The sequence below is a fragment of the Anas platyrhynchos genome, chromosome 6 (assembly GCF_047663525.1).
Source record: "Anas platyrhynchos isolate ZD024472 breed Pekin duck chromosome 6, IASCAAS_PekinDuck_T2T, whole genome shotgun sequence".
Lineage (NCBI taxonomy): Eukaryota > Metazoa > Chordata > Aves > Anseriformes > Anatidae > Anas > Anas platyrhynchos.
Window position 1 is genome coordinate 30670820 of NC_092592.1, and position 23557 is coordinate 30694376.

General features: G+C 44.5%; 1 protein-coding gene across 4 annotated transcripts in view; it reads right to left on the reverse strand.

Annotated features, from left to right (window-relative positions):
• Positions 1-787: 787 nt before the first annotated feature.
• The window catches only part of XPNPEP1 (X-prolyl aminopeptidase 1), a 29719-nt gene continuing 6949 nt past the window's right edge, over positions 788-23557 (reverse strand). For all 4 annotated transcript variants that reach the window (XM_072039773.1, XM_072039775.1, XM_072039774.1 and 1 more), the window contains exons 3-20: positions 22346-22409; positions 20797-20901; positions 20390-20482; positions 19339-19482; positions 18865-18960; positions 16546-16627; positions 15392-15602; positions 11797-11886; positions 10633-10683; positions 9459-9517; positions 8708-8785; positions 8097-8168; positions 6296-6356; positions 5402-5471; positions 4104-4277; positions 3181-3257; positions 2386-2484; positions 788-1347 (exon numbers count right to left, since the gene is read on the reverse strand). In XM_072039773.1, coding sequence (XP_071895874.1) covers positions 1219-1347; positions 2386-2484; positions 3181-3257; positions 4104-4277; positions 5402-5471; positions 6296-6356; positions 8097-8168; positions 8708-8785; positions 9459-9517; positions 10633-10683; positions 11797-11886; positions 15392-15602; positions 16546-16627; positions 18865-18960; positions 19339-19482; positions 20390-20482; positions 20797-20901; positions 22346-22409 — 1755 coding nt within the window. In that variant the 3' untranslated portion in view covers positions 788-1218. The remainder of the gene's footprint in view (positions 1348-2385; positions 2485-3180; positions 3258-4103; positions 4278-5401; positions 5472-6295; positions 6357-8096; positions 8169-8707; positions 8786-9458; positions 9518-10632; positions 10684-11796; positions 11887-15391; positions 15603-16545; positions 16628-18864; positions 18961-19338; positions 19483-20389; positions 20483-20796; positions 20902-22345; positions 22410-23557) is intronic.

Below are 23557 nucleotides of genomic sequence, written 5' to 3' on the forward strand. Positions count from 1 at the left end.
GTGTCAGGAATGTGAGTTACTATTACCCAACTGTCCCTTTTATATTTAATACCGAGTTTTAGTTTGATTGAAACACTGTAGGTAAGTGTTAAGAACGTTTCTTTTAGTAGGTATATTCTTACAAAACCATTTGGCCTTAAGGACAGTGCTCTGATGGGGCTGCATACAGTGACTTTCCAGAAGCCAGCTGAGAAGACTGCAGAGCAGAGCATTCTCCCTCCCAGCTGAAGGGAGGGAAGAGCCCAAACCTGCATTTGCCTTGCAGTAGTTCTCTTAACCACTAGATGTCTTTGTGCACTGCCTAGCACTCCAGAGCACTGCTCCTGGTGTCCAGGGCCTGACTGATTTTGTATGAAAGTTGCAGAGAGGCCTTCGTTTGTCCATTGCATTTTTTATTTTTAACTTAATAATTGCCTTGTATCCAGAAGAGCTGTAATCCCACAATACTGCCTACACATCCTGCACTGCCACAGGTTATACAAGTACTCCGTGAATAACAATAGACAGTAGTGGTCTGGGTGCTCCACAGGCACAACCCTCCACCAAGTGTCACTACATCCCTTCCACGATCTGTCACAAAGCATAGACAGAAGTGATAGCTCCCACCAGGCCTTTCCATAACATCTGCCCAGCTCCTAGCACAAGGCAGCTCCATACACATATATGCAGCTCTATTTCTTCACTGTTCGAGCAGGATGCACACAAATGTGGAATGATCTGGTCCTTGCCCTCTTTTAAGCTGTCCAACCCGATATATCACTGATTACAAGAGAAGCCAGACAGAAAATAACGTGTTGGAAACTTTTATTCAGTAATCAGTCCTGCTGTTTGGGTAGCATCCCAGCAACTGGAACCCAAGTATGTAAAAATACTGAGTTTTCATAGTGAAAAACCACACCATATAAAATATTCCAGTATTGTCTCTTAGAACCATTATTTCAAGAAGACCCCTGTTTCAAAGGCAACATGCTTATTTATTTTGTTTGCTTTCTATTCTCAACCTCCCCCCTGCTCAAAAAATGTTGAGACAGTAACCCTCCTTACCCCCATGCTACCTGCCAACTCAGGGGAGGAGGAAGACACTAAATGAGATCCCCCTTCTGATTTCCAAAGGCTTATCGACAAAATTTCTCCCAGTGGTGTCAGGGGCCAAGAAGACGTAGATTACAGTGACACCAAGCAGTCCTGATGTCCCCTGTATCGAAGAAAACCGTGGTCCTACTGAACTCTGATCAGAGGCTCTGTCTCCCGGATGAGCCATTGAAGAGCTTCAAGCCGACCTTGCCTCTCCAGCTCTGCTCCAATTACCTCCCGGCACTTCTGATGATAGTCATTCACCCAGTTCAACTAAAGAAAGGGAAAGATATGACAGTCAGCATGAATGCAGAATAGCTGCTGCCTTTAGAAGGTATGTATAGCCAGAGACATTAGTAGGCCACTTTGAGATGGGCTGTTAAGCTAGGATAGGATCTTGTCCCAGAGGCAGACCTCTAATATATGGAAGTGACTTAAATTCGGTAAATTTGATGAGGGTAGGAACTGAAGCAATTAGTCCTGAGTTTTCAGAGGAACTAAGGTTCAGTTCAACTGATAAGTATTTAAAGTCTCTGCAAATCACTGCCTCCAGCAAGTCAGAATAGCTACCATGGCACAGTCTACTAAATAGCTTTGCAAATTTGTAACTGAACAATGCAGTGATGAGATACGAGTAGCCTATTGATCTCAACAGGTAACCTTAAGGTAGATAGATCTTGGTATCGTTCAGTCCTCTTCAGAAAAAGAAAATACAAATTGGATTACCATTCAGAAAACTAGGAGAGACTGAAGAAAAATGGACAATATGATAGAAAACCAGGATGAAACATGCCAAGGTGAAGGTAGAGGGAAACCTAAACAGAAAGCTGTGGTGGTAAAGCTATTTAGGAAATGAACGCTGCTGAGCAAGTATCCTATCTGCTCAGAGTCCATATGCGCTGATAAATGTGGCATGGCTAAATGGGACCGACCATGCGGAGACACAAATAGCACCATGGGACAGTCATCAGTGTAAGTCTCTGGGGAGACAGCACAGGAGTCTGACAGAAGCAAACGAAGGCAAGAGTAGGAAAGACTATATGTAACAGCAAATACCATAGCAAAGGAACTACCAAAACAACATCACTAGAGTGTCCTTGCTGCCCTTGTCATAGAATGATTTAGATGGGAAGGACCTCTAGAGAGCTCATCTACTCTGTTCTCCCTCTCAAAATTGGATCATTTAAAATTTAGTCAGATTCCTCAGGACTGTTCTCTGAATCTACCAAGTAGAGCAGAGGTGAGTGGTTCTTGTAAACAGAAAAGGTTCTAGCATAAAAAAAGGCAGTGGAAACTTACTGTTTCACTTACCTCTTTTTGTGTCAGCAAACTAACATCAATCATTTTTGTCTGGATTGGAACCAGGGTTAAGGGTTCAAAAGTCAGGCTCCCTCTGTTTTTGAAATTGTACTGCAACAGAAACACAAATGGGGTTGCAAATTCTTAGGAACAGCTCTAGCAAGATCATACTCTCATGTCAACACCGGACAGTAAAAAATAAAAACAGCCTTGTAGCATTCAGATGAGAAGGTAGCAACTTAACAGTATTTTTTTCCTCATATATCAAGCAGAGAATCTCAATATAAACCACTGTCATTTCTTTCAGTGGTCACTTCATAAAGGCTATGTCCCAGGTCACAATTGCACAGAACTAGCCATATGGTCATTGCCAGTTCAGCATTTCCAAAAGCGTAACCCAGACAGACATGCAATTACAATGTCAAAATCTGCCTGTAGCTTTGGTTCTGCTGCCAAAGGGGACTCTCTATCAGAGATAAAAACCCTGACCTTAGAAGATTAACCAGCAATGATTCCAAGGGGCTGCATTAAAGATAATTCTGGTCTTTGACACCCAGACAGAAAACATTTTAAAAGAACTCTCACATACACATTTCAGCCTATGGAAACTGCAGAAGCAGAACAGTCTTCTGTGTCCCCATTGACAGGGGAGACTTAAAACCAGTCTTCACCAAAGTAGGGTTTTGAAGAGCAGCAGACTTGAGTAGGATTCAACTACCTGCAGCATGATCCCACCTCAAGTTCCAGTACTCTAAGTTTTAAACCACAGACTCATAAAGAAAGGGGCATCTTCAGTAGGTCACTCACCTTGGTTTCAGCAGGAATCACAAGGACAACATTTTCTATTCGGATCCCAAAGGACCCATCTTCATAATACCCAGGCTCTGCAGAAACAGACAATAATTAACTAAGACACACAGATACACTGTGCAAATACTTATTCCCTATGGCCAAACTTCCCCTTCATTGCTTTAGTTTGCTGAGGTCGCTAAACAATCTTGACATCAGGCACCCAGAGAAGCAAACAGATTTCTGACTCCTTAATCTGCACAGAAGCCCCGAGCAAGGTGACAGCAGAAGTTCTCAAAGATAGGAGAAACCAGACAGCCCTCAAGCTCAGAGAGTCTCCTTCCAAGTCAAGAGAGAACACCAAGAACATGTTTCAAGTACCAGAATCTCCAAAAATCTTCATCTCTTTATGAAAGGCAGGTAGGAATCCTCTCCCCTGAAGTCATTTTACGAGGGTGTTCCCTGACTCCCTGAAATAACTTAACAGCCCTGAAGGAATACAAGTGTCTCAGCAAAACCCAGCAGGTTGTTAATTTACTACAGGGAAAGTAAGGCATGTAATGATATAAACAGCCGGCTCAAACAGCCCATAGCAAAGACAGAATTATTTCCTGGTGTCCATCTAGTTGTGTAGCCAGCTCTTCTACTGCAGAAGGTGAAGGCCGCCTGACAGGGCTGAGATGGTCAGCAGCACAGCTCTGCTGAGGTTTGCCCTGTACAGAGAAGGAAGCAGGCCTGCAGAACCCAACTTGCTTTATTGTGACAGCTAAAATCACAGGGTCTTTACCCAGAGAGTTTAAACGACAATTTAAACTGAGAAGGCAGGGCCAGAGCTTATGATCCCATCCTCCCTTTCTACCACTGTCAGATTTATCCCCTCTGCATCTTAAGAGCTTGGTCCCTCCCCCTAAAATCCAGACAGAATCACCACTGTTAAATACCATCAGAGACGATCATGCCAGCCTCCAAAGGTTCATCTGCAAAGGTTTTGTAGCTAATGCCGCAAGGACCCTCGTGTACGTTTAGGAAAGAGCCAACACCATGTCCTGTTCCATGCAGGTAGTCCAAACCACAGTCCCACAAGGCAGAGCGGGCAAAGGAATCTAGAAGGTGACCTGTAGGCAACACAGAGAAATAAAAATTGATCGAGTCAGACTTCCTCAGAGACTGATAGTCACACTGAGGGCTCAAAACTGGAAAGTGTGCAAAGAAAAATAAGAAAATTTTAAAGGAACAAAAGAAAAGTCACTGGTTTGTTAGAAGTTACAGGGCACACAGTCTGCCATTCAAGCCCATTCTTTTCTAAAAAGCCCCTCTCCTTCCAGGTTGCACAGCCTTTCAGTTTTGCTGCTTGCTCCACGGGGGTTTTCAGGAAAGAACCTGGTGTTTAAGTAGTGCATAGAGAATTCAGTATCTTTCTTAAAAGGTAGCTGTGCTAATAACTCAAAGTAGAAGATGTGATAATTGCAATTGGTGAACAAATCAGACAGCCTTCTTGCCTGGATGCCCAGTCATTTCAGGCTGTTTCAATCAGTGTAGAGGATTTCTATGGCCTGCATACAGACACCAAAGTCCACACGTGCAAGTTCTAATACCCTCCAATTTCAGTTGGAGTTTCTCATGCCACTACCCAGCTGCTTTTCCTTCGCATACCCAAGAACACAAACTGGAAGTAATCCTACAGAAAGGCACCTTGGTATCAGATTTAGGACCAGGGAGAAAACAGCTTGCAACATTCACCAGCAGTGAATGTAGATTACAGCTTCTCCTGCACAAAATTAAAAGTTCCTCTGTGTGTCATTTTCCCATGCTGCTCACTGATAAAAGATTCCGCATTAATTGGAAGACAATTAGCCAGTTCTTTTGAAGCTGGAAAGTGACCTATCCCTTTGATAAGGCTGTGAGTAAAACATACTGAAGACAACCTCAGAGCACAAACAAGCCACAGGCATATTACAGTGCCAGTGACTGATTAAAGTCACCATCACCCTAGAACCATCACACTCTGAACACCCTTCAGACTTCTCCCTCAAAATGTTTGGTGCTGGTTGCTGCTGAAAAAGGGAGAAAATCAGTAATCCAGAATCCAAAGTGTTGGTGGTGTAACTGTCCGTGTCTGTTTCCAACACATCTGCCTAACATATGTGGACCTGTCGCTCATAACGCTGCTCTCAGACCACAGAATGGTTCTTCAGAGGTCACCACAGCCATGGTCAAGCACTCCAACTCCCCAACCTACCTTTGGTTCCATTCGGGAAGATGGCTGCACTCACAGCTATGTGTCCCTTCAGGACATAGGTGAAGCATTCCTGCCAAAGAAACACGTACCATAAATAAGCAGGGAGAGACAAAACATCATCCTTCCCAGGAACAGAAGAGACTGCATCTTGTAGCAAACTGCAGAGGATCTAGAAAGACCTACTCATGCTTTCCTGTGACAGGCAACGCCAAAGCAAAGCAGAGCAGAAAGTTTAAATTGCTCTGAAGATCATTCTCAGTTAATATGCAGAACGTGTCACAATCTCAGGCTGCAGGTTTAGCAGCAGGATTCATCTGACCTACATGACTCATTTTCTTTGTGGCTATAGTTTTACTTCCTAAGCACGCCCTACAGCATATTTTCATCACTGAGCAAACTATAATGATGAAATGAGTGTTAATTAAAGAAACAATTTAAAATAAACAAAATTACATCGCTGAATTTCCAACGTGGACCTTCTCAGAGCAGTCAGAATGGATTTTAACACAGTACACTAGACACAAACCACTACTGCAGCCCTGCATTGGATACTGAGCTTTATGCTAAATGAAACTCCTACAACTCCCATGTTGGGCAGCCAGTAATGGGCATCCACAGCCCACTGATTTTATTATCTCTCAGAGAAGACATGTCATTTAGTAGATAAGAGGTGTGCATTTTATGATAAAGAAGTGTCATTCTCTAAATTACTGACGTTTGATGAAAACCTGTGGTCTGACAGTCTCCTTTTCAAATCAGCAAACTGCTACCACTTTTATTAGTAAAGAAATGATACCCAATAGATCCCTCTGACTATGTATCAATAAGGCACATCGCTATATTTAAGCATCTCTAATAAGGGTCAGACTGAAAAACACTGAGATGCCAGCTTACCTTTTCATAGGCTGATGGTGTGCCAAAATGCATTGTCCTGGTCACATCTGTTGTACCATCTCTTCCAGAAGCAAAGAAAGATACAGCAAGGGATGTGGGGGGAAGAAAGATCAAAGTGAAAATGCACAGAAAACTCAATCAGACTGCAGAAAAGCAGACTAATCATTGGGTAAAGTTATCCACTGTGCTACACAAAACTGATGCTATAGAAGTTCCCAATCTCAAAAATTCCTGAACACACACACATCCCTCATGTAACAATAACAATTTACAATTCAAAATGTTATCTTTCATCCATAAGGATCCCAAAGCTCTTTTCAAATTATAATCTAGACTGCTCATAAACATCAAGTTAATTTGAGGTTCAGCAGCTGGTACCTGCCCATTGAGAACAGGACAGAGAAGGCCAAATTTATTCTATCTGTATGAAAGATGACTCATTAGCAGCTTAAAAATATATATTTATGCACAAATTACAGCTACCAGCTGAGGAGAAGCAAGTGCAAGTAGGTTTTGTGTCCTTTTCATCCTCAGGATGCTTTGTGCTACAAATTATCTATCATTTGGATATGGGTTAGTCTGAGACATCAGAAAACGGCTCGAAGTTCTTTATGCAAATATTATTTTGAGCCTGTTGTGAAAAACACAAAGGGTCTTGAAATAATAGGTTTCCTCTGAAGCACTCACTGCTGTGCCAGCACTCTTCCCCAGCACACACTGGTCATGGCCACAAAAGAACTTCCCAGCAGTGACAAGCTGAGCATCCCTGTGACAATGCTACTGTAAGTGCCATTGAGGTCCAGCTTGCATGTTATTCAAACGGCTGCTTTTCACAGAGGCACTAAGGAAATCATTAATTAGGCCATTGGGGGGGGAGGAAGGGAGATGGATCTCATTGTAAAAATCTTATCAAAAGATGTCTACATTGTTCATTTTCAAGGCTCTTCCTGACTGACAAAATAAAAAGGCTTAGCTCCAAAGACAAAGCTCATCTCAAAGGAGCAGCCAGGCCTATCTTGCATCTCTCTGAACAAACTACTTCTCATCTATTTACACTGGTTAAAAACACCCCTTCTTTCATTTTCCAGGGGGTCAGAGCTACACAATAAACAGCTGCAGAGACTGAGGCTGCTGCCAAAAAAAAAAAGCAGAGAGTGAGTCAGCCATGATGCCTTCCCAAAAACACAAGTGAGACCAAGTGGCTACTGGGATATGAAACCCTGCCCGAGTCTCTTTCTGGAAAGAGAAAGAATCCCACAAGGCAATGCTGTCCCACTCCTTTGCTCCATCTTGTCCTGACTTCAGCCAAATTATTACCTTCTGCCCACATCCTTACTCAGCTTTGTAGGCAGCCTTAGGCTGAACTGGGAAGCCAGGCCTGCTGCCTATTCCCTGCAACTCTAACGTAAATATGCCAGTGAGCAGAGCTGCAACAGACAGAAATGCGTGCCACCAGCTGAAGCATATCCACCATCACACTGTCAATGGGATTCTAGGGAACAGCACTTTTGGATCTCATCCCCTGCCCCAGGCCAGGCTAGTCATCGGCCCTAGTCTACTGCCTGGAGCCTAACTCGGTGCCTTCTGGCAGGGATCAGTCACACAGTGACTGTGGGGTTATGAGCATAGCCAAGAACATCAATCTCCTCCCATAGGGATACAACAAGCAGGCTTTCTGTGAAATGGCACTGCAGTCAAAACCACGCTGTGCCACATTTGCCAGAGCAACTGCGAGCTGACCCAGCAGGGAGGTCACTAGGAGCAGAAAATGTAGCGGTTCGGCCCCATCCATCCCACTCACTTGTATTGTGCTCCCGAGTCCAGGAGGTAGATCTCGTTCACAGACAGCGTCCTGTTGGTCTCAGGAACTGGCCTGTTAGGTTAAAGACAAATGTTTTTGTTCCACCGCTTTAAGGTCTCCAGCCCACATCTGCAGTCCAGAAGCCATATCAAGTGCAAGCTTGGATGCGTCAGCTCTGATTTGTGGCAGTGATAGAAATCCAACACATGCTCAAGCAGGGTTCATACTGAGGAATATATTTTCTACAGTACATGGCACTAAAGTACAAAGAATAGCTTTGTTGCTTCCAGGAAAACCCTCAGCATCTGTTCCTGGACACACTGCAGAAAAGCTTGCACTTCATATTTGTCCTTCCCAGACTTCTACCCCCAAATAGCCCTTTTCTATGGCCCCTGGGCAGTTCAGCATCATAATACGTGCATGCTGCCAGCGGGAAGAGATCTTTGTTTAGTATGTGTAGGAGCTCTGGTGGAATAAAGCAAGATGGCAATCAACAACAACTGCATCTCCCTGGAGTGAGATCATGCTCTGCTGTGATTCCACAAAAAGCTAGACAACTCATTCCAACCAAGCTTGCTGAAGGATGAAAGAAGCAGCCACGTTTCTCTTACTTGTAGTGAATGATGGCTCCATTTGGACCTGTGCTTGATATAGTAGCAAAACTCAATTCAACAAAGTCTTTCTGTTGGCTGAAAGAAAAGATTGTGATCAGTACAGCACAAGCAAGAAGAGCACACCAGGTACACGGTGTGCCCCATCCTCAATTTCACTTCATCTTAGCCTTCCCCTTAGCCTTGAAAGCCACCTGGGCAAGGAACACTTGGATAGAAGAATTGTACAGATCCAAATCCTGTTGAGCCAACCGTGTGAAAGCCTGCTTTCCACCTCCACCCTTTTCTTATGAAAAAGTTCACCACCCAGACCACCCCAAAAAGAGATGTCCTGAACTATTTGTTACTTATTGACTTATAGACATTTCTGGAGGTCCTGTTACATACAGACTGGACTATCTCCCAATACAAATGGTGCTCATTCTCCACCAGAAGAGGAAATTTAACTCTTCCATGAACTCCTCTGCGGTAAGAAAGCAACCACCTCATATATAAGGGTCCTAACCTGCAACATTCCTCTTTGTTGTCTTAGGAGGAAAGTCGGACCCAGTAGGCTGGGACTTGTACCTCCCCCAAGAGACACAATTCTTCCCCAACTCTTTCAGATGTTCAAATAAATGCTGGAGTTATGGTTTGTCCTCAGGTAAAATATATCTGTGAGTGAGCAGGACTTCTACAGAATAAAATAAATACAAAGGATAAAAACACCACCAAGAAAACACCCTCACGGGGGGTGGGGTTAGCATTTTACCTGCGAAACTCCTCTGCTTTGTCTGCAGCAGTTATTTCTGTCACTGTTCCCTTCGGAACCTAGCGGACAAAGATGCAGGTTGAATTAGTACACCAACTAGCAAAGAGAATGCTATATCCCTGAACGCTGGCCCCCCTCTGAGCATTATGAAACCGAGTCTTGAAGTGGCCTGTTTCCAGGTTTTCTGTCCTCATTCCTTCAGTAATGAGGAACACAAACCCAACAGTATTGTGCAGGGCGTGCAAGAAGCAGGAAGCAAGAGCTGGTCAGAGCAGGATTGCTGAACCTCGCCTAGGGAACAGCTGGTGCAGTATCTACTTTGCTGAGATATGCACAGAGTAATATCTCACAATGCAACATCTCCTCACATCCACGTTACAGTAAGTGTAAGCAGTTCTCTCCACTTCAACAGCCCATGCTGTTAGCAGAAATTTTATGCCTTTAATCTAGAGACAGAAGCAGTTGAAGGAAAAAACAAAGAATGGATGTTCCATTTTATTTTCGGCATTTAGTAAATCAAAACCTGCAACCCAGGGGGACTGAATCAGCTGGTCTTGGACTGGACAGGAAAAGAGATAGGTCTCATAACCCCTGAGGCAAGTTTCTTGAGTTACTCAGACATGTAAAAAGGCACCTTCTGGAAGTCAAAGCATTTCCATAGGTGAGTTCAATGGACTTAGACATGCAGTAGCACACAAGCAGCACAGCTTAGTAAGTGACTGTGCAACACCTGACATTCTGCACCTTCACTATGTACTTCTAAACCAGAGCCAACATGAGTAATTTCACTTTATCCCAGTTTTACTGTACATGGGCATGACCAGACCTCTTCATTCATAAACACCAAGCCTGTTCATTCTGCCAGAAAAATATTTCTTTTTACTTTATGATTTGCACTAACAAATCAGCACAAGACAGTATTAACACTACGTTAAGTCTGTTCACGTCATTCCTCACCTGCTCTGGCTTTGGCCTGTGTAAAATAAATGGGAATGTGTTTTCAAAAAAGTCTTTGGCCTTGGATGGAAGTATCATTGAACACACACACAAAAAAAAGATAAAACTCATGTATTTCCTCATTTATATCAAAGGGGCTATCAGGAATATTAAAAAGTTCATGCTAACGACGAGTTTTACTTAATAAAATTTCCAACTTAAAAAACTAATATCCTACCTCCTTCTCCAGCCAGTTAAAGAGCTCACACAGGGCAACAGCATCTTTAACCTATGTTAAAATAGGCAAGAAAAAGGAATTGTGAAGAAGAAAATAAGTTTCAGTACAAACACTGTTTTTGATGCAAAGCAATTCAACCTGCAAGTTTCAGAAATACAAACTAAGCGGTAACCTGGTGTGTTCAGCTTCTGCATCCTGCAATTACTGCAAGCATCGGAAATGTACCATGACAATTAAATAAGCATTAATACAGGTTTTCTGCTGTGGCATATCTTACTCTGAAGAATTACTGAGCATTCAGCAAACACTAGCTATATCCCACACATGATTTTCAGGTATCTTTTACACACAAGATCCTGCATTTCAGCTCATGGGAGGTAGCCACGCAACACATTTGGCCATGAACAGGGAAACAGGATCTTCTCTGCACAGTACAAATATTTTTACTTCCTTTTAACTGACAGGGTAATAAAGCATTGAAGTAGGAAGTAGCAGATCCCAAGAAACTAGCAACAAATAAGGGACAAGCCCGGAACTGCCAGCGCTGCTTCAACTAGCACACTTCTCCTGTTGTAAAACCTGTTCCTTGGAACTTAACAGGAAATAAACAACAGAAAATTTCAGCCCTACCATGAACCTGTTTCACAGGCAACTTCTTTGCTTGAAAATGTGAAACATCCTGGGAAATCAGACTCATTTCCACAGTGTCGTGATGAAGACATGAAAATGGAGTGCTTTGAGGACACAAGCTGCTTTTGAGTATCTTGGCCTGTGTCTTCCACCATGTGTTGAAGAATTTCTATATGTTCTTTAAGCCGTGTTTATTCAAGAGATAATAATTTTAAGATTCCAGTGAGACCAGCAACAGAACTTGCAAAGGGGACAGAAGATCCCTTTGAGGGTTCGTATTCTAAATAACACTTCTCAAGCCTACGTGGTCTTCCAACAGAGCAAGGTTGGATCCTCACATGATTAGAATGTTGTTCTTCACTCCAAGGGAACGCTAAACAAGCAAAAGGCTGCTTCAACAGCAGCAGTCATCCAACAGGAAACATTTTTAACCTAATGTCCAAATTAATATTTGCTTTTTAAACCACAATGCTAAAACAAAAAGGAAAATTCAATTTATTAAATGTGCAAGGAGGCTCTCAAGGCTTCACTTACATGTGCTCTTCTCATGCCTTCCGTTTCTGACGCGTTCTTCACAGCTTTTGCAATGCAGATGGGGGTATATGGGGTGAGGTATTGGTAAGCCTGCAGCAGAAGGACAGGGATTACTTGTGGATTAGTCAAACTACGTAATCCTACAGGTTTAATAACTCAGCCTGGCCACAATTCATACTTTGGCAGTCTCCCTCAACCTTCAGCACTGTGAGATGCTGGTTGCCAGTAGTCAGATAAGTGTACTGGGAAATAAAAAGGAGAAACAGTCCCTGACTGCAGGAAGAACAGCCGTCAGGGAAACCCAAGGAACTGAAGGGTCAACAGTATGTCACAAAGCAGGGTCAAGACTGAATATTCTAAATATCGTATCAATATCTGAGCTAGGGGATTCCTGCTGGTTCTGTTCACTAAAGGCCCAGAGACAGCTAATGAGAACACCAATTCCGGGGACTCAGGCAGAACTCAAGCTGTGCAAACAGACCTAAAAAGTCACCTTGACTTGTTACCTGACTGCTAATCTCAGGCAGCAGCGAGCAAAGGGTATCCAGCCCATGTACCAAGCACTGGAATTGAACCTGGAGGACTCCTTAAGGGTCTGGCTCCTCCAGCACCGAGCACCACCACCTTTAATGATCAGTGCTGACGAATACTTCAACAGCCCAAGAAACATGAAAATAAACAGTTTTACATGCTGTCCAATTCTGAAAGGAGCTTACATCAGCAGTTTGAGACAAAGCTTTCCCATGCATTAAGAACTGGGAAGGAATCAGTTACCACTGTGCTTTCCCTAAATATCAGCTGTCCTTATAAGCTAGCAGGAACACTTGGCTGGTTCTCAGCACATCCTCAGAAATTCACAGAGGTGACTTGTCCAAGCTGCATGACAGGATAGAAGGAACAAGAACAAGATCTTTTGCCCCCCAGTTCTCTGCTCTATCCATTATATACTGGGAGATGAGATGAGCAGCTACATAAGTAGGTAGACGATCGCTATCTTCCTGTTCTCAGCACACCAGCACAGAGAGAAGCATGACTCAAACTTGTGGGAAAGGACTGCTGGACCCTCAGCAAAGACAGATTTCACACAAATCCTACAGGCTTATGGTCTCCAAATTCTTAACAACAACAGCAAGAGGATTTCATTACTTTAAGCAGAAACTAAAGCACAGAAGAAGCCACAGGAAAGTTCCCTCGGAGCCAGGACAAAACTTTTTAACAGTCAGACTGTATTAGATCGGCTTGTCTTTTACAGACACTGTCAGGTTCTATTACTCTCCTGTGAAAAGCATATTTACATGCAGTTGTAGGCAAATCTATAAAGGGTTTGCAGATCTGTGTTTAATAACAAACTGGAGTTTTGCCAACGTCAATATTTGTCTTTGATGGAGACAGGCAGTAGATGGACTTCCAGGACTGGCATTCTTCAAACACCCCAGGCCAGTTGTTCAGCTGATGTGAAGCGGTACAGAGATATTGAAAAACACCCAGCATGAAAACTGGGAAACCTGTGGCTCTGCCAGGGACTTTTTAAATGGTCTTCAATCAAGAAATTTCAGTTGTTGCCCTTCTGCCTTCTACTGCACAGAGCTCCTTGAGGCAGGGACTCTCCCTGTGCATGTAGCACTGTAATGACTCAGTATTAGACCAAACTTCCATTGCTAAAGGGGAAATATCATCACTACAACTCATTAAATTCCTTTATCTAGGCCAGACCTACTATACTAGTCCATAGGGACGTTTACTTGCCCTGCATAAAGCAGCCACAGCCACTTACCCAAACCAGGGTCAGTCATTGACTCTAACTACAGAACAACCAGGGGGTTGCTGCTCTGAAGGCAGAAGAGGAACAACTTACCCTGGATGGGCCACTGACTCTATGCCTCCTGTTACACTGAACAGAAGGCAGTGGGCAGAACGTCAGCATTTTGCATTTAGGTGCCATTTGCAAGTGGATTGATGGTGGCAGAACATTTAACCCTAAGCAGGGGCAAAAGAGTGCCTGTCTTGCTCATGCATGTGCCTTGTGGTGTCTTTGTTTGTTTTAATTTTTACTTTTTTTTTTCTTTTACTAAAATAAAGATAAACTACACGCTTCCCCCAAGTCAGTGCAAAAGCACCAAGAGCCACATGCCATTTTAAAGGGATGTGCTGGTAGTAACAAAACTTGCCAGACTGTTTTGGTTTTATCATCTGTCCTGATGTACTAAGCACAATGAAGGTACCAAATTATGGATGGCTCCTGCTATCCATTAGAGAGTTTAAAGAGAGTTTAAAGTTGGAGAAGTTTACCCAGAGATTTTTGTTCTGGCTGTATGGATCCCTGCTCCGGGAATTTTGTCTTTTGGGAGAGACAAAGCTGAGTCCACTCTTAAAATTCGTGTATACAGAAAAGGCCTTCAGGCCCCATGAGTTAGCTGTTGCCGCATGCAGGGCCGTATCACACACGCACCTGCAGCACATCCAGGCCATACATGAAACAAGAAAACTGCCTGATGGAGGTCGAAAGCTGGTGGTAGATGAATAACGGGCTTGCAGCCAAGAATTTTTTTACAATTTAGTTCTTCCTTCAGTGACCCCTTAATCTCAGCCCTGTGATTCTGAGGTAGCAAGCCTGGACTGTTAAGGAACTCAGCACAAACAGACCGTGTTCAGTGTGTCTGGTCTTCGAAAGCAACATCTGGAAAATATCCACTGGAAAACAGCTGGTTCCCTGCCATACTGCTGTGCTGTGTGTTCACTCTCAGCATCTTTTGTGTACTAGGTGTCTCTGCAAACTGCATGATGTTCCAGAGAGAATGTGATCTCTGCTAAACAAGAGATGTACACAAGATACATGGAAGCTGCCTTATCTGTCTGTAGTTGCTGCTGTGTCGTTCCCTCAGTATCTCCTTTCATGGCTACCACAGTATCAGGTGCAAAGCGGGGCTCCCAGACAGTCATGTTCAAGTACAAGGGTACAAAACAGCACATAGATCTGTGCAAAAATCATTCTGATGCTACAACTGTCCCTCGGCAGATGCAATCACTGCCTGGACAACCAGTGCCTGCAAGTTACTTGTCTCCTCACAAGGTTCCCTGCTGCAACAACCATCTCCCTGTTCCTCCTGTCTTCAGTGAGGCATCATACATTGCCTCATATCCTCAAGGCACTGCAATAAAAGAGGAACCATCTTCAGACACTCAGATCAAGCCTACTACCCCCTTCCTGAAAGTCCAGCCCAACTTTCCTGCTTCATTTCTGAGAGTATTTCCAGCTCTAACTGCTGGGCTGTGCAAGGCTGGTGCTCCAGCCGTGGGCATGGTGACCCGAGCTCACCCTGCTCCCTCTCTCCTTCCCCTCTCTCACTATACTTGCCTTATCTTAAGCTGACAATTCTTTAGGTAAATCAGCTTAGTGACTTGGAAGGGCAGCTCCATCGAGAGCAACCCCAGGATTAAACAATGCCTCGATACCTCAGTACGGCTGGATCCCTTCCGCTCCAGCTCGTGGCATGCTTTGTGGAAGGGAAGCTGAGGCAGCTGCCCTCATTAACACCATTTCTGACCAGGCTGAACAAAGAGAAGAAAAGCCTTTTTCCTTGCCAGAGCCACAAACCTTGGGAACAGCCTCAGTCAGAGCGTAACTGGCTTTGTCACTGAGCCATACTTTCTCCTTGGGTGAGAGGCTTGCACCAACAGCCTGCAGCTCCGTCAGGATGGATCCGTAGGGCATCACCTGGATCTTAAACTCTGGCTCCAGGTTGGAGTCAAGCTGTAAGTGCTCCCTCACGGCTGGGTCCGTCATCCGGTCACCATCAATAAAGAGCCTGAGAAAGAAACAGAACAGAGCAGTTGGGATGGGACCCAGTCCTACATTCATTGGAGTAAGGTACAGAAGGAGAAGCCACGCTGTTCTGGTGTTCAGGGAGAAAGGAGTTTGTCAATTACACTTTATACTTTGCTCTATACTGTTTTATCCACCAGCCTTCACACAGCTTAAATCCCACTTTGAAATTATGAGGTAACATCCTGCTGAGAAGGAAGGAGTTGATGGTGTTTTTGTTTGCACGACACCTTCACAATGGCTGCATCCAGTCACTGTGCTTCAAGCAAGAGAGAGTACCAGAAGCACACCATGGCCATTCCCTCATTTTTAAGAATAACGTCTTGAAAAGGAAAATACACTGTCAAGTACCACATTGCCCTCTCTTGCACTGATTGAGAAAGTTCAGCTCACCCTTCATATGCAACTTGTACTCACTCAGCCAGGTTTTACCCCAGACGCATCTAACCAGCAGCTTGGAGATGCCTCTAAGACTCCTGTGCTTGCTGAAGCTCATTTTATGCAACAGCAGCAGGAAAGTAGCCTTCTGTCCTAAATCAGCCCTGAAACTTTACTGCATGGTCCCTGAAGTTTTGAGGTTAACTCATCAATGACTCATTAGAGGGAGGTTTTCCGATGCCCAGGTCAGCACTGGCTCTTACCCACATCTCACCCCGGGCTCCAACAGCCCTTCATGTTATCTCAGGGGTCAGTTGTCCTGCCCAGTGCAACCCAGCAAGTCAGCTGAGGTGCTGAGGAGCACAGCAGAGCTCTTGGCTGCCTCTCTAGCTCAGGGGAGGAAAGCAATTAATGGCAGAGGCAAATGTGCTCAGAAGAGACATTAAAGCATCTGAGCGTTAAGTGTTTTTAAAAGACAAATGCTTTGCTGGGTCAGATCTCCCACAGGAAAATGCATCTTTGGGGACAGAAGAGGGGAATATAAGCACCTGATTGTGTTCATTCCTATGACGGCGTACGCAAAAAACACAGGATTGTACTCAACATCAGAGCCTCGGAGGTTGAAAAGCCCTGGAAAATAAGAACGCCAAGAATCACAGTCCTGGTTCATCTTCTGTAACATTAAATAAAACTAAAAATAATCTCAGCAAAATACAGTCAAGCAATGAGTCGTCAGGGGTGCAGGCCACGGGTCCAGCTCCCACCCAGCTGTTCCACATCTTGCTGCCTTTCTGGCAATCCTAATTTTTGCCAGGAGATGGCACCAGAACCGCAGCTTAAACACTGCCATCGAGCAAGGAAATTAGGGTTTAACTTCTAAAGGACAGCTGGCTTGGTAGAAAGCAGGTACAGGCAAAAAAGATATGGACATAATAAAAAACGGTCTTTGCTCTTTCTAGTCTGTGCAGTACAATAAAAGCAAACTTCTCAGCAACCAGAAGAGTTCAAAGTTACAAGAGGATACATCATTTAATTACAAACTTTTTTTTTTAATAATTGAGGGAGAAGGGAAACAATAAGCAAGACCAAAATGCTCCTTTTTTGGCCTCTCCTTTGTGTGCCTCCAACACCTCAGATTCAAGCTGCACAGTCTTAATTCCCCTTTCCCCCCCAAAGATTTAATTCCTCACAACTCCAGGCAAAGTCAAGAGTGGAAGTAAATGTTCAGCATCTCCAAACTCATGATTTTAGGGTCAAATAAAAACCCCAGGATATCCAATTAGCTGAAATGAGTTACTCAAGGCAGTAACGCCAGCCAGCAGGACAGCTGGAAAAAGAACCAGCATGTCCTAAATCACAACCAAGACTGTATTCATCGAACTGTGCAAATTCTGCCACAAAAGTCAAACTAGAGTTTGATTCTCCCCAGGGGAGGAATAGGTCACTTGAAAGCAGGAAAGAGCCACAAAGAACTCTTTACTGCATGGGTACAAACTTCCTCGCTCAGACGATTCCCAATGCAGTAAGGAGGTCTCCTTTGTGGCCCTCTCCTCCTGTCCCCAGAAACTCGTCTGAAGTTTAATACAGGAAATTGAATTAAATAGAATTAAAGCGACCTTCCCATTCCTCCCCCGGTTTAGGATAGGAAATCAGCCAGGTACCTGGCAATAAGTTTCTCTCATGACCTCCTCTGGTCTGTCTTTAAACCCTTGATTCATAACCTAGCTTGGCTTTGCTGAAGACATTTAATTTGAAACCACCCCAGGGCACCAATTTATCATTAATTTAATTGGAGATGCGCCTGAAAAGGTGAGACAATCTCTGCTCACACAGGCCTCCCCAGGGAGGAGTCATATTCACCGCTCCCTGAAGTATTTCTTTCATGAAGCAAACCCTGTGCTCAGTGCCCCAGATCCAGGAGAGCCCACAGGCCTCCACAAGCTGGCTTCTCCCGGCGCCAAAGACTCTGTGCCTGCAGTGCTGGAGCTAGGAGCATGCCATTTTCCTTTCTGCTTTGTCAGATCAGACATGAGGTACATGCATTAAGCAGCACACACCCCGCCAGCGCTACGTTCCCACTGCACCAGTCTGTGGGCTGGGATGCACAAAGGATATACAAAACTAGTAGGAGTCCCAGAGGAACCACTGCTGTTTCTAGCTGTGCTCCCTTTTTACACACTGGGCTGGCAGCCAGGGTGTGCAGACCTAGTTACCCCGGGGCCCCAAGCACAGGGGAGACCCTCTAACAGGACCCTTGGACCCCAGGTTGAAAGAATCTGGGAACAACAGCTGAGCCCTGACATGTTTGTTTTAATCAAAGCACTTGCCAAACAGCGGAGAGGTAAAGACTGACATAAAACCTTGTGACAATTCGGAGGATGACTGAACGCCACACACCCCACCCTTGCCTTATGTACACAAAGCCACATGCTGCACTGCTTTGGTTATAGCTCATCCTCTGCAGCAGATAACAGCCTCCATCTTCACACAGGGTGAAGCAGCATCAGGATACTTTAGAACCAGAAGATCTCACGGCTCATTTTTACCCCTCTGGAAACCGCCTCAAGCTTTATATATAACTTCCCTTTACCTTCTCCTGCACTGTTTTAAAAAGGTGGTTATTTGCTGCCTTTCCTAGGCCAGAAGTGTATCCAGGAGCTGTGCTGGTGTAAAAAGACAATGTGCAGAAATGCAGGCTGGCTGTTTGTGATCTGGTTTCTCAACTGCAGCTGATACAAGTTAATCGACATCTAACAAATACATCGGCTGTCATGAGTGCCTCTCACCCTGGCAGGGTTCTTCCTTTCGAAAGCAGGGAGGATGTTTATTTTTTAGGACGAACTGAAAAGGGAAATGCAAAGACTTACATGCTACTTCATCCAAGGCTGTTACCACAAACCACAGGACTTTCCTCTCAGCCATTTTTGAACGGAGGGCTACAATTTTGTCTCTCCAGCTGACCCCTGCAAAACACAATACGAAAGGCTACAGTCACCAGCTTTACTGGGGATGATGGTGGAAACACAAATGAACTGGATTTTGGAGGTACTCAAAGCACACTGTTTTGTTTGTGGTCCTCGGTCCCGCCCAGTAACTAACACAAACCGTCTCAGACAAGCTGCCCTCTCCAGACATCCATGAATTTGTTTCTAAACTATCCAGCCTCTAGCAAAGTTACGTCAAGTTTCAAGAACAAAAGAGGTCGTTAGCTGAGGTCTGACCAACTTCTCAACCTAGTCACAGTGGATCACATTGGGCTCCAGTGGTGTTTTTCTCACTGTCTTGTAAGGGAGATAGGGCAGTATAAACAGTCCCTGTCTACTGAGTATAAAACTTCTCACCTGTGTAATTCAAGTCCAGCGTGATGAGAGGCTTGCAGGGGCGCTGAGGACAGTCTGTCCAGATTGTATCGATCAGGTTTTCTTTGATAGGTACAAGATCGTGGCCAGCACTTCTCAAGACTTTGGACATCCTCTTCCATTGGTCTAACACAAGGAAGAGTCAAGAGCGATAGTTTCAAAGAACACATACTGACTGAACAACAGTCCCATTCACTGGGGGGATAAATGGAATTCTGAGTCTCCTCCTTTCTTTACAGCCTCTCCTTCCCATAAAAAAAAAAAGCAAAAGCTATTGCAAACTTAATTCGACAAACACAGCCACAGCAGGGCAGCAGCAGATACAGAACCTTGTGGCCCAGGAGCCTCAAGCTTCTGCTGGGAGACAGAAGTCACAGGAAGAAGCCACCCCAGAGACCACCATAAGGATGTCCTCTACCCCATATGGATCATGCCAGATCTAAGCTAAACACAAGATGGGGACTCATGGGACTGCCATGAGTCTTATCTTTTGCTCACATGCATCAAAGGAAAGGTCTCCCCTTGCCACCAAGGACCTTTGGATTGGGCCCCACGTTCTGAAGGATGAGTAGATGAATACTCGTTCACCTCTCCAGAAGTGTGCTTCCTACAGAGACAGCCACAGAGACGCTGAGACCTCCACACAGAAAGGGTGTGAGTTTTGCCTAGGTGTTCTGGCTCATATGCTGGCCAAAGCATTCAGCAACTCTGGGCTGAAGTGCCTTTTGTCTGTGCTGTGGCTTGTCAAAGGAGGTGGACTGTGACTCTACTTTTCACACAAGGTCACTGCAAGTCCAGAGTAGTTGCCACCTCTTGCATTTTGGAGTCAATGAGCTGCTGTGAAGCTCTCACGACACATGCCTAAATCCACAATCCAACCTGTTTTGCATAATGGTTTAACTCCCCACCACTCTATCTGGACCAAAGTACAGCAACATTTAGCTGCACATCATCAGACAACAGCTTAGCCAGGGAAGCAAAGAAACAAAAACTAGCTGCCCAGCCCACAGTTAGAAAATAAAGTAAAACCAACCAGCTGGAATAATGAAAGGGTCCACTCCCACCTTCGAGCCTTCTGGGAGGACACTCACCAGCCAATCCTCCTGAGTCGGTGTATCTTTCAGACCTCCATGGATTAACAAAGTAAATAAAATATAGTAAGAAAAGGTTCATGGAAGCAGTCATACCAAAACATTACTACACTTCCCAAAATACCAAGTCCAAGCTGATGCATCAGACATCATCTACTACTGCATGTCCAGACCCACGGGAAAGAAGAGCCACAGGATCCCTGGGCCCTAAAGCAGGAGCAGCAGTGTACCTGATACGTCCCTAAACTCCTGCATGATGGGGTATCCCTACTGCCCAAGCTGTACCATGGGCAAAGCAGCTTGTGCTTGTTTGTTTTTCAGAGGAGCAGTAGCCCAGCCTCCTGCCTACCCATTTTCATGAGAGTCCAGTTGTTATCCATTTGATTTGCTGCTTGCAGGAAGTAGCGCCCATCTGTCCACATGGCTGCGTGCTGTTCCGTTATGATGGCAGTACCTAGGCAGGAGGGCAGAAAGATGTGCTTATTTAGAGGTTACTTAGAGTCGGTCTCCACCTGATTGTTGTCACACTACCACATACTGTGCATCCCCAGACTTCTTACAGGGAGGAAGCCTGAGCTCAGGCCACCCACAAGATGCAGGTGTTAGTAGGCTGGCCTAAGTGAAGATCACTCCCTGTTGCGTCCCCTTTCCTAAATGTTACAGCTGCAGCAGAGATGGCTGAGCAGGAACTATGAGCATAAACCTCTGCTGACTGCAGGATCTCTGTCCTGTTCTGCTGACCCCAGATGGAGGGATGTAAACAGACAGTTAAGACAGTGACATTTCAGCAAGGTACCCTCACTGCCTTGCCCATTCAAAAAAAATAACAGAAAAATAACCAGAGAAGTCTTTTGAGTCTCTGCATCTTGACTATACTCTCCCTCACCTACTACATTCAGGAACTGAAGTCCAGATTAACAGAGCTTCCAAAAGGGAATTGTTTTCTACCAAACTCCCCCATACATGCACACAAAATCCCTTTTAAGCTGCTTCAACCTGAAAAGATGGAAAGCAAAAGTGCATTCCATCAGGAAACACAAGGTGAGTGAACCCTGAATGAAACTTCACTGATTAACCAAATGCTAGGCTGAGAACACTGACCTTCCAGGTACGTCATGAGGGTCCAAAATAGACAGGAAGATTAAGAAAAAGCAACGTGGAAGGCATGACACCAATACAGGATTCAAATTATCCGTTAGCATCAGGCTGCAGCCCTGAGTTTACCACCTTCCACGCGGGGGTCCCAGAGTAGTTCACAGGAACTGATGAATGGACCCTCCAAACACATATGTAGCAGGATTTATTAAACCAATTTACAACTGAGGGGAAAAAAAAAGACCTAAGTAGACTAAAGTGACTTTCCAACAATCACACAGCAGAGATACATTGCTTAGGGCACAGCTAGCGTAAAAAATAGGTCTCTTGACACAGAGCTATCCTACAGCCAAGAAAACATCCTGTCTCAGCAAGATAAGCAAACTTTTCCACAGAGTTCAGTTTCCAAATGCTGTGATTCTGGCCCTGTGGCTCTCCCTAAACAGAAGGGCTAGCTGAAGTCCACCTCTACTATTTACCCAAACAGGCGTTGTAAAATTCTATTCTGGCTCCACATCAAAAGAAACGAGCGTAGGTTACAAGAACCGCATTAAAGAGTTAACAGGATTTTACTTTATGGACGGTTCATTCACAGGTCAAACATGTTCTGAAAAGTTGTTATTGCGCTGATATTACATAATTCCAGTGGGCAGCCAAGACAGAATTCTGCAGAGTCTGGGATGGGAAGAGAACAGTCCAAACAAGCTGGATAGTTTTCCATCCTGCCTCCATGCCATGAATGAGAACGTTTCTTTACGGGGGAGTTCTGGATGTTAGCAAGAACCCAAGTTCTGGAAAATTACCTGCAGAGCCATCAAATCCAGAGATGAACGCCCGCCTGCAGTCACAGGGTGCAATGTACTCACTCTGGAAAACAAAAGAGGCAGCAATTACTTACAGCAGCAGGCGAAAAAAAGTCAGCTGATGACAAATACTTTGATAAGCTGCTTCTCCTAAAGGATGCCATGGAGAGAGAGAAATGAGTTAAACAAGCCTCGGCTCTCCTTCCCCGGAACATTTAATCATCTGTGATTATACTGTATTTACATCCAACTGGTTTGGGAGTTCTTTTAGTGTTTTATTTTCAAGCTGCAACACTTTGCTCTCACAACTGTCTGTAAACACTGAAGTGCTTCAGAGTTTGCAGATGTTTATTTCACACTCAGTCTCCCCTTTAGGCAACAAACAAATGCTGTCTTTGAAGCTGCTATGTGAAAGGAAGAGAAATCAGAAGTGCCCCTTGATCTTGGAGACCAGAGTAACCAGTGCATAAAATCTGCAAAATTCACTATCTCCAGTGAAGTCTCCACACTGAGATTCATGAGGATTCCTTGAAGACTTTGTCTTCCACAATGACATTGAAGACAAGTATTGAGATGGTAAAACTGCGAAATCTTTAAGCCTTTATGAAAGTTCATAAAGGTGCTGATCCTCTCACTTCTTCCTTGCCTACTCAAACCCCAACTTCAGCAGAAACTATGGTTTTTCCATTGAGTGAGAGAATCAAAAACTACTCATCTGTTCTTGTCCCAAACCCATCACAACCTATTAGTGGGCGCTTCTGTCAGCAACACTACAGAGCCTGAGAAGGCACGGATACCTGACAGTCACGGGGCTGCCAAAATTAAAAGAATAACCATACCTGGAAATGGCCCACATATCATTCTTTTATCAGACCCCATTCTGGCAAGTTCGAAGCTCGGAAGTGCTGAGCAGGCCTGTTCGTAACTAGCACAACTCAGCAGAACAGTGTAATCCAGGCTGACAGCAGCGACGCTCAAATGGCAAACCCCCCTGAGATCTGTACCTTAGAAATGGTCTGAAACCAAAGAGGGTTCCTGTGCCCATAAAGCTTCTCTCCCCCCAGCTGTGCTGTGGCAAGAGAAACACTTTGGGAAATAAGCTGAGAAACCACAACCTGATTCTCAGGTGGCTTCAGTTCCTGCTGTGATAGGTACTGCATTTCCCTCTCTCTGGCCATGTCTATTTTTAAATCACTTGCTCATCAGAAAATC